Here is a 13006-nt window from a genome sequence, read left to right on the forward strand (position 1 = left end):
ATTGGCGCGATGCTTGCCCCACACGTCGTGAAAATCAAGCAGCGTCCTGTGACCCCAAAAGGCCCACAGGCAATCCTTTTTTTGACCTCACCGACTGCCGCTACAGACGGTTGTACCCTGGTCTAATCGCGATGGAGAAGGACTCTTGGGAAGGCGGCGTTCGTCGCCGTCTCCCTGCCTATGATTCAGGTGCAGAATCAGGGCACTCTCCCGCTGGCTATATGCACCAGCCCGGTAAGCCTATCGGTTTTTTGGCGGCCCAAAGAACACCATATGCCAAGAAAATTTTCTCATCCAAGTTGATGATCCTAACGTTTGTATTGCTGCCGATTTTCGCTATCGTTAACTTGGCGTTAATCTGTGTTCCCATTCTATGGGGTGTGGCTAACCATACGATCGCTGTCTCGGTCATGCATATTTATGAATCGAATATTACACGTCCTACCGACGATCACTTTTACCTGACCATGCTAGGTCAAGTGAAGAAGGCGGGTGTGTTCCCTGCTCACTTATACTTTCGTGAACCGGTCGAAGTGATGTGGATGACACCCCCTGATGAGAACGGGAATGGTATGGAGGAGAAGATCCTTGGCCATTTCCCACTAGACCGTATCGGTATTGCGGCTGGTCACGGTCGTATCAACCAGTACACCCGCTTCAACATTTCTGATCTTCCTGCATTCACCAAGTTTACTGAGTTCATGATTACACAGCCAGAGTTCACTTGGCGACTGCGATGCCACAGTGTGCACATTGAGGCGTTTGGCTTCTTGCCTACCTTTAAAAATCTAAAGATGGTCAAGGATGTCGTCTTCAAGGGTATGAACAATATGCAGGATGTCAAGATCTTAGATTTCAAGTTGCCTGGTGCCGATCCTGCGGGCGGTATCACGTACCAGGCGTTTACGGGTATGAACAATCCCTCGCCTTTTGGTATCCAGCTGGGTGATTTGAGTCTTGACCTGTACTATGAAGATGTATACCTGGGTCCTGGTACATCGTATGGTGTCAACATGACATCTGGCGAGAACTATGTTACTCTGAGCGGTCATCTGGTGCCGCATACCAACAACACAGACGAGCTGAACAAGCTCGGTGTGCTGATGACTCGGTACATTAACGGTGAAGCGACGCCGACTATCGCTAAAGGTCGTGAGGTCAAGATGATCGGTCAAGACACGCCGTCTTGGCTGTCGGCTGGTATCAAGGCACTTACGATCCAGGTGCCGTTCCAGTCGCCCATTCCCATCAACCCTATTAAGAGTATCATTATCAAGCAGTTCAACCTAACATACCCACCAGGTGGCGATCCCTACTCGCCGACTGCCTCGTCGGACAGTCTCAGTGCCGAGATGGGTCTGCCATTTGGTTTCCCACTGACAGTGATTTCTACCAAGAACGAAATTACCATTGTCAACGAGGCAGACATGAAGCCGGTGGCAACAGTGAATGGTGTTATGTCGAATGCTGAGACAGAGCTGAATATTGTGTCGGCTGGTCAAATGGAGGCGACGCTCTACTTGACGCTGCGTCCCAGTCCTATGACACTACCGTACCAATCGGATGACGCGCGTCGTGAGTTTGAGATGTTCCAGAAGGAGTTTACGTTCTCAAAGCAAGTGCCGAAGCTCTTTAATGGTACGTCGAGTGCGCTTACAGATACGCCTGTGGGTCGTATTCTGCTGGACGGTATTCGCTTCACTGTGGAGAGTGGTCTACTGGGTCTGCAAGGGCTAACGCAGTACCCGACCTTGATTCTCGGCGTGGATGTGATGGGTGGTACGCAGGAAGCGCTAACTTTGAATGTCAACACTTCGATTTACAACCCGTCGAACGTAAACCTGGATGTCGGCAATGTGACGCTGCTCATGGTTAACCATGACGTGGTAGGTGATGCACTCATTCCGAATATGAAGCTGGCCATCGGTAACAACACGCTTTCGACAATTTCCCACTTCAACCCCAAGGCGAGTCCATACGGTTACGAAACAATCAACCGATATGTGTCTGGTTTGGATACGCCTTTGAACATTAGTGGCTTCGAAGGGTCGACACCTATTGACTCGCTGGTACCTGCGTTCTCGGCTGTGCGTGTGAATACTACACTGCCTGGTCTGCAGACGCAGCTTGTGCAGTCTGCATCGCTCGAAGTCCTGCCTACTACTGGTATTAAGGACGATGTGGCCCATGCCGTTGTTGGGCTGAGCAACCCCTTCACAGCTGACATCCGCATCTCGCACATTGTCACAAATGTTACAGCCTTTGGTCTCTATGTGGCGTCCGTCGATACTGATCTGGACTTTTTATCCAAGGGCAAGGCTGTATCTCAGTCGCCTGCCGTGGATCTGCACATGAACCTCTATCCACCGGACATGTTTGCGCTGGTGCGTGCGTATGCCGCGCAAGCTGGTCTGAATCTCGCGCCACTGGATGGCATTGTGCAAGAAGTCGGTGGATACACGTACTCGCCGACCATTGGCCAAACTGCTAAGATTACTCGCCGATCGTTTCTGGAGGAGCCGATGGTGGAGACGCACATGCTGGAGCGTCGCAAGACAAACAAGTATACTGGCTTCAATATTGCTGACTTTGTCGATAAGGCATTTGCAAATGCCACGTCAGATTTGAGCATTATGTCTACGACGCACATTGGCGACTACACATCAGACATGACGTTTGTGCAAACGAATGTGCCACTTAAAGTTGACCAAACATTGCATCTTCTCTTGCCAGTGCTAGCCAAGCCTATTGTGCAGAAGATTGTCGATGGCTCCATTCTAGAGGTGTCACGCGTTACGATTATCAACCCGCAACCTATGTCGTTCACGACGCAGCTACAGGGTGCGATCCGTAACTCAGGTCCGTTTGACGCTGTAATCAAGTTCCCGAACGGTTTGCAGCTTACGTGGAACAACAAGGTGCTCGGTCAAATCAGCATGCCTGATATTCCTGTGGTGGCCGAGGAGGGTGCCACACTTAATGTCCAGGCTGACTTTGCCGTGAAGGATGTAGATGCCTTGACCGAGTTTACCAAGTTCATGGTGCTACAACCCAGCTTTGTGTGGAATATTGCTGGCGAGAACTTGACTGTGTCTGCGCTTGGTATTGATACTGGCGGCATTTCCATCTCGAAGACGGTCATCCTCACAGGTATGAACCAGCTGAAGAACGATGTGACTGTCTTGGACTATGATCTGCCATATAATGACCCGGCCGGAGGTATTCACCTTACAGCACAATCTAAGATTGTGAACCCTGCGCAGGTGGGTGTGCAACTGTCTCGTTTCGGTGTATCGGTATGGCGCAACGGCACCAACCTGGGTCCCAGTGCGGCTGCACAGCCTTTCACGATGAATGCGTTGGCAGAGACGAACCTGCCTCTGGCTGGTCGTCTGCAGTACCAAGCCGGTGGCCATGGCCTTGATGTGCTCTCGCAAACATTCACGGATGTCACACATGGCCTCGAGATTCCTGTGGAGATTCATGGCGAGTACGCTGGTCCACCTGATGTCAAGTGGCTCAACGAGGGTATCAAGGTGCTGAATATCAAGACCAAGCTGCCGGCAAAGCACTTTAATGTCATCAAGTCGATTGACATTAGTCAGATGACACTCATGTTTGACAAGCAACATGAATGGGCACCATTGTCTAGCTCCAACAACACTCAAGCACCCTTCTACCTTCCGTTCGCTTTCCCTCTGGATATTCGCGAGGCTGGTGGTCTGTTTAAGGAGCGATTCCAGAACAAGGATGTGGCTTCGCTCAACGTGCCCTATTCGCACGCTGTGACGGACGTACAAGCACGTATTATGACGCTGGAGTTCTCTAACGTGCGTATGCAAGCTTATGGAGGAGCCCATAATGGCTTCTCCAACTTCTTGGCGACAACGACACGTGACGCTTGTGTCAAGTTTGGCTTGCATGGCTCGGCCAATGCGAAGGCCAACACGGCCGCGGGCTATGTGACGATTTCTGACATTCCCTTCGACGTGCAGACATCGCTGCTAGGTCTACAGAACCTGAATGCGCGACCTGCCACTGTGTCGGACTTGGATGTGTTCCATGGCTACAAGAACTACTTGCTCATCAAGGTCAATGCACACATGTGGAATCCGTCGCACTTGACGGTCGGCACTGGCGATGTATCGTTTGGCCTCAACTTCCGTGATCACTCTATTGGCTCGGCGAACATCAAGGGCCTGGTGATTCACCCTGGTGAGAACGTAGTACCGACGGATGTGCACTATTCGCCGCAGGGCAGCGAGAACAAGGCGACAGGCCAAGTCATGCTGGAGAACTATGTGCAGGGCATTCCCTCGACGACGATTATCCAGGGCTCGCGCAGCACGACCGACATTGCGTCGCTGAAGGAGGCTCTTGCTGGTATTAGTCTCTCGACCGTCATTCCGCCGCTGCACCAGTTGCTGATTATTGAGGCGCGCTTGGTCATTCCCAAGAACATTGCGCAGACCTCTACGGCGGAAGCTTCGTTCCAGCTGCGCAATCCGTTCACAGCATCGATCAACCTGGTCAAGCTGAATGCCGATGCATCGTACGAAGGCATTTTCCTCGGTAACATTAATCAGGACCTCGGCAAGAACCCTATTTCGGCGCCTGGCCACACGACTATTACCTCGCGTACACTGCCGATCAAGATGGATCTGCGTCCCAAACATCTCATCAACTTTATTGAGGCAGCGGCGGCGGCGACTGGCACGGACTTGGGCCCTCTTAAGCCGCAATTCGATAAAGTCATGGCCATGTCGAACACCGACACAACGGTAAAGCCATACCCTGACGACAATCCGCCGTCCTGTCACTCGGGTCACCAATTCGATGTGTTTGGCGCTGTGTTTAGCTTGCTCCGTGGCCTCAAGGTCAAGCTGCAGGCAAAGACTACGACGAAGCTGGATGACTACGAGACAGGTCTGAACATTGTGCAGGAGCCTGTACCGGCAGACACAGATCGAACGGCACTGTACCTGATTGGTCCTGTGGGTGCGCCTATTGTGCAGAACATTGTGGATGACGCGACACTGGCCTTCCAAACGGTCAATGTGACCAATGTACGTGACGATGGCTTCGATTTGCACATGCAGGGTCATCTACTGAACGCTGGTCCATTTGATGCACAGATTGAGTTCCCTGAAGGTGTTATTGTCACCTGGGAAGGCAAACAGATTGCGAAGATCGACCTGCCGCCAGTGTGCTCATTCGCTGATGTTGGTGTGCCGAACTACATTACACCTGGTAAGCTGAAGATCACCGATCAGAAGGGCTTTACGGAGTATACCAAGGCAATCTTGCACGAAAAGAGCTTCAAATGGACTATTCACACAGATAAGCTACGTGTGCGCTCCTTGAACATTATCTTTGACAATGTGAAGATTTCTAAAGATCTGTACTTTGATGCATTCAATGGTTTGCCGGGTGTAAGCATTACGTCGTTCGACATTCCTGGCGAGACTTCAAACTCCCTCAAGATTGTATCAGGCTCGGATATCCCGAGTCCGGCCAGTCTGGGTATGAATCTGGAAACGGCCAATTTCAAGATTTACTACAAGAACTTGTACATTGGTCCGGCCGGTGCGACTAACCTGTTCATGGCTGCGCATAGCGTGACGCATACGATGCTTCACGGCTTTATTACGGAAAAGAAAGGCGATCATGCGACCAACATTACTGGTGACATGTTCTCGCGATACTTGCAAGGCCTGAACACGACCCTTCAGATTCGGGGTGACAATGTTATCACGAAAGAAAACGGCAATAAGCCAGTGAAGTGGTTGTCTGATGCGTTCAAGACCCTGACGCTGAATGTCATCTTGCCAGGTCGCATTTTCCAGATCGTGTACTCGATCACGATTGTGGATCTGTTTGTGACAATGATGAAGCCGGAAGATACGTGGGCACCTCCGATCAGTTCGAACCAGACTGTGGCTACATTTGCGAATCCGTTCCGTTTCAGTTTGAAACCACTTAAGACAGCCATGGACGTATACATGAACTACAAAGGCGCAGACGCAGCGCGTCTTCAGGTGCCCATGATCAAGGATAGTGCCGGCACATCACATGGCCCTACGGACAAGCAGCCACTCACTGTGTCGTTTTACAACTACCGTCTCACCGCAGTAAACCGCGATTCCTTTACCTCGCTGTTTGGTGACCTGGTAAACATGAAGCGTGTCAGTTTTGGCTTGCATGGTGCCGCAAGCCTGGTGGGTCAAATGGTGATCGGTAATATTCCCATTCAAGGTATTCCTTTCAATGTGACGACGAGTCAGGCCGGCTTCAACAACTTCGGCGGCTCGGCCAAGGTGGAGCGTGTTGATGCCAAATCGGCTACGAAGGATTATGCGGACAACTCGATCATCTTGAACATGAATAACCCAAGCAACATTACAATCCACACCTATGGTATGGCGCTCCCTTCCTTTTACAAGGATGTGTACACTGGACGTGCTCTGCTGGGGGAGCAAACTCTGATCCCTGGTCAGAACCATCTTCAAGCTGTTTTCCGGTACCAGCCGAATAATCCGAACGATACTGTGGCACAACAGCTGATTCAGCAATATGTGCAGCCCGTGCCATACCAAGGCACCAAAACAGAGCCGATAAATACGCCCGTGGTGATCAAGGGTATTCCGAATGCCAAACCACCAATGTCGCCATTTGCTCCTTTGATTCCTGGCTTGGAAAAGCTCGTGGTCAACAGTGTGCTACCAGGTCTTGGTGTACGTGAGCTTGTCCGAATCGACAACTTTATCGATCTCCTCACGTCGTTCTCCGGTCCTGGTGGCCGTCCTTTCATCACGATTCAGCTGACCTTTAAAAACGATATGCCCATTGACTTGGAGGTTCTTGATGTCCTCGATGAAGCGCGACAAACCCCTAGCACCGAGAGTTCCCCAGTTATGGCCGCTTTCCACGAGCAAAATATAAAAGGATGTCTTGTCCCTGCCGCGCGTGCCACGAAAGTGGATCCTGGTATAAAACTGTGTAACAAGATCCACAATGTGTTGCTTGTACAAGGCCTAATTGGCTCACTTGGCCTTATTGGCCATAATGTGGACGTGTACAACCAGTTAATTGCTCGTCTAGGTGGTTCTAATGGTTATGTCCTACCAGGTCTCAAACTGAATGAATTTGATGTCGATACAACATACGCACTATCACTGGGTGATATCGTTTTGGTCAATGTGACTCAAGTCTCAGACCTAATTGACGGTATTACTAAGGGTATGGGCAAGATGTCGAACCAAGACAAAGCCCGCTTTGCACAAGGTATGAAGTCTATTGGTGCTGGCGGTGTAGGCCAACTGGTCGACAATGGCTTCAAGGACATGATTTGTGGTGTCGAACAATTCATACCCATTGATTTCCTGAACATTGCTGGCTGTAAGAGCAATGCTACGTCGAGTGCTGCTGCCTCGTCCGGCGCCGCTTCCAGCTCGGGTTCGACACAGTTGAAGCAAACTAGCTCTGCTGCGTCGAGTAAGCCGCAAGCTGCGCCCACCGGAGGTCAGGCGTCGCAAAAGCCATCATCTGCAGCAGTGCCCCAACAGTCTAAACCACAGGCTCAAAACCAAGGTGGCAATGCTAAGTCGGACGGTGGTAACAATGGGAAGCAGAGTGCTGCGCAAGCATCTAAGCCTAGTAGCAGCCAAGGCGGCGGTTTCTTGGGCGGCATCTTCAGCACATAAACCATCATCAACCATATCAAACATTCCTCATGTAGCATTTCTATGCTATTCATCATCTGTTCCTGTCATAGTCCTCTTTGAGTTTGTATAATGCAAAGACTTGTTTTGTTGGTTCACATTTAATGGGGTCTGAGTGGAGGCCGTGCGATGGGGCGACTAAGCCTGGTGCCCCCCCTGGGGTTCTTCACCACAGCCTCCCCCATGAGTTGTGCTAGCGTCGTACAAAAGGCACTTCGACCTGTGAAAGTGTGTCATATACCTTACCGAGTCCCGTATGGTATCGGTTTGCAACTCCAGGAGCATTTGGTTAACCGACGTGCTAAAGCACGTGCTGTTCTTCGTGAAGCCGCTATCCCAGTGCATGAGCAAAACCGACATGGCTTGTCACCAGAGATGCAGCGGCATCTTGATGTGGCACAGACTGATGTCCTTTTACTGTTAGAACATACACCTGTCTACACACTAGGACGGCGAAGTGATCAGGCTGCGATGGGTGCTATACTCGCAGCCCCGCATGTTGATATTTTCCAAACAAAGCGTGGCGGCCTACTGACGTATCATGGGCCTGGACAGCTTGTGGGATACCCCATTCTTGATCTCTGTCTTATGAATGTACGTATTTTGAGCTCAACTTACGTTTAGCTTTCCACTAGGTGCTACGTGGCCAAGATGCAGACTTTTTTACGCAATGTCCTATCGCGAAAGGAGATCAATGTTCCCACCATTGAATCTCCCTCAGAAGACTCAAAGTATACTGGTGTCTGGACTGATCCGACACGCAAAATCGCCTCCATTGGTGTTCAGGTACGCCATCGTGTGACGTCCCATGGGTTTGGGTTGAACGTTCACAACGAGGCGCTGGAGGGTTTCAGAAAAGTAGTAGCATGTGGGCTTCCCGATGTGCAGCTCACAAGCATTGATGAACAACTGCTTAAGTTGGGCCGTTCATCTACATTATCTCTGCACGATGTGGCCTGTATCGCCGCTGACGAATTTGGCTTGACAATGGGCCGCTCCATGGAAGATGCGGACGATGCATTCATTCAGTATGAGTCTACTAACAGGTCTTCGGATATGCTAGTGTTGTCTAACGTCATGGTAGAAGGACAGAGAGTCGTCCTAACGTAGATTTCATAGCGTGTAAACTTCCTGATGCAAGTGGAGGGATTGTGCGTCTGGACCGACCGCTGCGCGGCTACGTCGCCGAACTTTGGCTGCGAATTGTCATAATGGTGTGGCGATCGCTATCTACGCCATCATCAGCTGTGCGCCTTCTTCATACTGCCGCTTTCAAGCCTACATGTATCTGCCTAGATGAAAACTATCGCATCATCAATAAGGCACAACACACGTATCATCCCCGCGGTTATGAAAACTCGCAGGGCTACTTGCGCGCCCGTAAGCCATACGCTGTGCGGAATGCACTGACATTCCTTGCCTTGGCCTCATTTGTCGGCGGAGTATATGCATACTCTATCATGATGGTATGTGGGCTTGTTACTAACAATACAGGTGGAACAAGATGACTTCTCAGACCTGGAGAGCTTCCGTGTCATTCCTGATGCAAAGAGTGACATCGACAGCATTGTTGCAACGGAGGAGCCAGTGCAGACGCCAGACAAGACCATCCCGCCTTCATGGACACACTCGCTGAAAAACCGCGTATCGAGCCTCTGGTCCTCGGCCGGCGTGGCCAAGCCGTCGTCCCCTGTCGTAGTGGCACCGTCGGACCCTACCGCCGGCCCTACGATGAACAAGAAGGCCATTTAATACTTGTTCATAAATTCGGCAATCAATTTAAATACCATCTTCTATACTACTTACGCTTTCCCAAACCGGGAAGGGCAAAGACTAGAGCGTGTGAGATCGTTTTCGTACGTACATTCAAAAATCTTTTCGGCTGGTACAGCGTCGCCACGAACATCGCCCAACTCGCTAGACCGCTGGCCGCGTACTACACCAACAACACAGCCAGAGTGGATGTCCACTACAGGCCCTCCCGAAGAGCCGGGAATAGGGAATACCGCCGTTGACCGCATTGCAGCTTCGCGAAGTGATTCCGGCGTTTCCTCGGAATCCCAGTCCAGTTGAAAGTCGAGTTGAGCCAGCTCATCATAAGTTCCAGTTTCCGCTTGACGCCCAATTGGATCACGGTAGCCAGTAAGCTTGGCATGAGCCCATCGGTTTCGGACAACATCATGTTGGGTCAGGCCCTCTTTAATCGAAAAAGAGCCAGCGGTAGCATCAGGAACCCAACCACCAAAAGAGCTGACAGAGAGCTCGGTGTTGATGACTGCTGGGTACGGAGATACGGGTAGTGTTCTCATACTCGTATCATGCAAAGGTGTTACTTGAAAAGAGTCCAGATCAAAGCTGTAAGCGTTAGGGCTCAGTTGAAAAAGCGATAAATCTTGGCCAGGTAGATAACTCAGTAGAGTATGGACAGGGTAAATATGACCCAAACGCGTCATGGCAAGTACAATACTCTCATTATCTGCAGAAGAGCCTTTTGGCTTAACATAGTTCTGCATAACAGATTCCAGCTGTGATTAGTTAGATCGTAACATACCGTATGAGCACAAGATACAATGATAGGCCCACTCGCCTCCGTATCCGTACTTGCCAACTTATCGCCACCTTGAACAGCAAAACCAGAGCATATACTGATTTTTTCCTTTCCGAGTTCTGAGAATTCAATGTAGCATAAGAGCAGAACACCGTCGTCTAAGGCTGTATTGATATCGTCAGGTGCACTTTTAGCGTTCGTTAAGGCCACACGACGCTCAGGTTTGGGAACAGATTCGTAAGGTAACTCAATATCCAGTTGTTCATTCACAGAAGCATCCATGCATGACTGTATATGCTGGAAATCTGCGGGTGATGAGCTCCTTTTTCCCATGTTAAGAATTTGACGTGATGCGGAGATCAAATACCGCTCCATAGCACTAAAAGCGGATGACGGGTGGTCAACTGTGTGGTGTTGCTCGATATTCTTGTTTTCAGAGGCCATATGGTACACGTCAGGATTTTCGTCCCAGTAGTTCATAGCATCATTGAGACGCTTAACGAGCATAGACGCTGTATCGGGCAATGGCACAGAGCGGCGGGCATCCCCGGTAGCAAGATTTTTCACTCGCTCAATATCCGCTTTTTGAGGCATGTGTGTATTCTGTGTTGATTTTCCCTTTACAATATGGGCCAATACGTTGGCATCTTCTTCTTTCTCAGGGCTGCGTGGTGGCTCGTCCGAATGGATCGACGAAGCCGTCGGTGGCGCAGGCACTGAAGTTCCTAACGAAGCATCAACCGATGTGCTTGGGTTAACCGGGACCGCAAGTAAGCGGGAGAATATGCCTTTGTCTTTCCGTAAAGGCCTGATGTGTTGTTGCCTGAGTAACAACCGAGACCATAGGTTACTGCTAGCCATAGTTGCGGGGACGCATCAACCGTGCGGCGTCAAGGGTCCCATCCCCTGGCTATGTGGAGGCATTGATTTCGCTTTGATAGGAAGCTCAAGTGCTGCTCTATCAAAAACAGCACAGGTTTCGCTCAATACATCATCATCTCACAGGCTGAATAGGACGATGGAATTAACGACACTCGTTAGTAAGACTACTATTTTTAATCGGACGAAGTGGGTTTCCTATACTCAATTTTTTCGACTTTCACATCGCCTTCAATGAGCTGGTAGATATATATTACAACAACGGGGCCCTGAATATCGAGAACTGGTGTAAGTTGGCGATTCGCATACGTACGAGTAAATGATGGTATACTTCCCATTTGAATATCGCGCGCGTGTGATGACCTTGCAGAGATAGAAGACTTATTGTTGTTCGACTTTGCTGCGATCTTATCTTCTTTGGCGTGTGGCTGACCAGATTCTGACCCCTTAACATCTTTCTCATGTATATCTCCTGACAAAGGAATTTCAGTGGTCCAAGCACCAGTTGCGCTGCCCGGGTTTAAGAAAAACCTTCCGTCTTTCTTGTACGCCTCAAATTTATGAGTATGGCCATGTAGAAGAATATCCACATCCATAGACTGAGCAGTTAAGGAAAGAGCTGTAACATCAGCGGCTGGTATGATCTGATGGCCATGAATGACGCCGATGCGGACCGGCGGATACTGCAAAACCATAGAAGATGGGAGATGCCGGTTCTGTTACACTGGTCAACATTTTCTTATCAACGAACCTCGTCGTAATCTCCTTTCACAATATGAATTTCGTTACCTAACGAGCGAAGGTACTCATAGGTTTGCCGATCGCATACATTCCCTGTGCAGATGATCTGCTGGATCTTTCCAGGAACCTATTCAAGTATTAGAACTGAACACTTCGTATTGTACGTGCCAAAAGCTTCCTGAATTTCAACGGCAAATCCGCAGCACGGAACGGGATGTGTAAATCACCTATACGTTAGAACATTCCTGCATACAAGCGAACATACCAATCACTAATACTAGCATAGTATGCTAAGCTACCTTGATGCGATGCTGCGGGGTAGGAAACTGAGAACCTTTAGCCCACGTGCGGCGCCGCATTGAGTGTCACGCCAACTTGGGAGTATTTGGCTTGCTACGTAATCAGCGCGTGAAAATGGAAATAGCTGATGACACACGCAAAACCGTCTGCGTTCTAACCCAATGAAACGGCCTGATTCGTCATTTAGGGAACCACATGCCTCTTAAACTGAATTCATGCATAAGATGAATACAATTCGGGCCTAAGAGACAGGGAGCAAAATTGGGACAACGGCGGTCATCTGATACGAGTACGAAATTCGTCGTAGCAGTTCTACTACGGCCCTCATCATCTCGAAATTTAGTATAGCTCTGCAACATAAGTCGGATGGTGTGGCATAACTTGCCACAAGAAACAGACGCCCACACCAATCCTTTGGACCCCAGCGCAATAATGACTACGAGCCTATTTCCTAACTCGGTCAGCAGTGCAGCACAGGACCAAAGTTCTATTCCAGCATTTGCTAACAGTGCCAATACGATTCAAAATGCCCCTTTGCATTCCACACACTTTGCCAACAATGACACCAGCCTGCTAAGTTGGCTCACTCCGGACACGTTCCCTTCCACTGGCACTTTCGTAATGCCTCTGTCCTTTGATTCTAATGACATACATCGCTCGGTTTCTCAGCCTGCTGTAAAGCGGAAACCCGACGCTGCCAACTTGGAAATAGGGAGTTCAAGCCGTGATACCTTGTATGCTCACGAATTTTTGAAGGCCTTCCGTGCTCGAATGCCTAATTCTACCGAAGGCCAAGCTGCTTGTGACTACTGTCGCC

The 13006-nt window shown here is 49.9% G+C and overlaps 4 protein-coding genes across 4 annotated transcripts; 3 read left to right on the forward strand and 1 right to left on the reverse strand.

Annotated features, from left to right (window-relative positions):
• Window positions 1-131: 131 nt before the first annotated feature.
• On the forward strand, window positions 132-7703 carry Malapachy_1227 (hypothetical protein; the record flags this gene model as incomplete). Its single annotated transcript, XM_018135734.1, has 1 exon — window positions 132-7703. One exon carries the CDS (start codon window positions 132-134, stop codon window positions 7701-7703), a length of 7572 nt encoding a protein of 2523 aa, XP_017992129.1.
• A 201-nt stretch (window positions 7704-7904) lies between these two features.
• Malapachy_1235 (lipoyl transferase) lies at window positions 7905-8794 on the forward strand (the record flags this gene model as incomplete). Its single annotated transcript, XM_018135742.1, has 3 exons — window positions 7905-8315; window positions 8346-8749; window positions 8785-8794. The coding sequence occupies 3 exons, from the start codon at window positions 7905-7907 to the stop codon at window positions 8792-8794; spliced, it is 825 nt and encodes a 274-aa protein (XP_017992188.1).
• Window positions 8795-8932: 138 nt separating this feature from the next.
• Malapachy_1263 (hypothetical protein) lies at window positions 8933-9473 on the forward strand (the record flags this gene model as incomplete). The annotated part of the gene is made up of 2 exons (XM_018135768.1): window positions 8933-9187; window positions 9216-9473. The coding sequence occupies 2 exons, from the start codon at window positions 8933-8935 to the stop codon at window positions 9471-9473; spliced, it is 513 nt and encodes a 170-aa protein (XP_017992581.1).
• Window positions 9474-9519: 46 nt separating this feature from the next.
• Malapachy_1270 (peptidase cysteine trypsin-like protein) lies at window positions 9520-10863 on the reverse strand (the record flags this gene model as incomplete). The annotated part of the gene is made up of 3 exons (XM_018135775.1): window positions 9520-9554; window positions 9586-10246; window positions 10273-10863. 3 exons carry the CDS (start codon window positions 10861-10863, stop codon window positions 9520-9522), a joined length of 1287 nt encoding a protein of 428 aa, XP_017992633.1.
• Between the last annotated feature and the right edge of the window lie 2143 nt (window positions 10864-13006).

This window comes from Malassezia pachydermatis (assembly GCF_001278385.1).
Source record: "Malassezia pachydermatis strain CBS 1879 chromosome Unknown scaffold3, whole genome shotgun sequence".
Classification (NCBI taxonomy): Eukaryota; Fungi; Basidiomycota; class Malasseziomycetes; order Malasseziales; family Malasseziaceae; genus Malassezia; species Malassezia pachydermatis.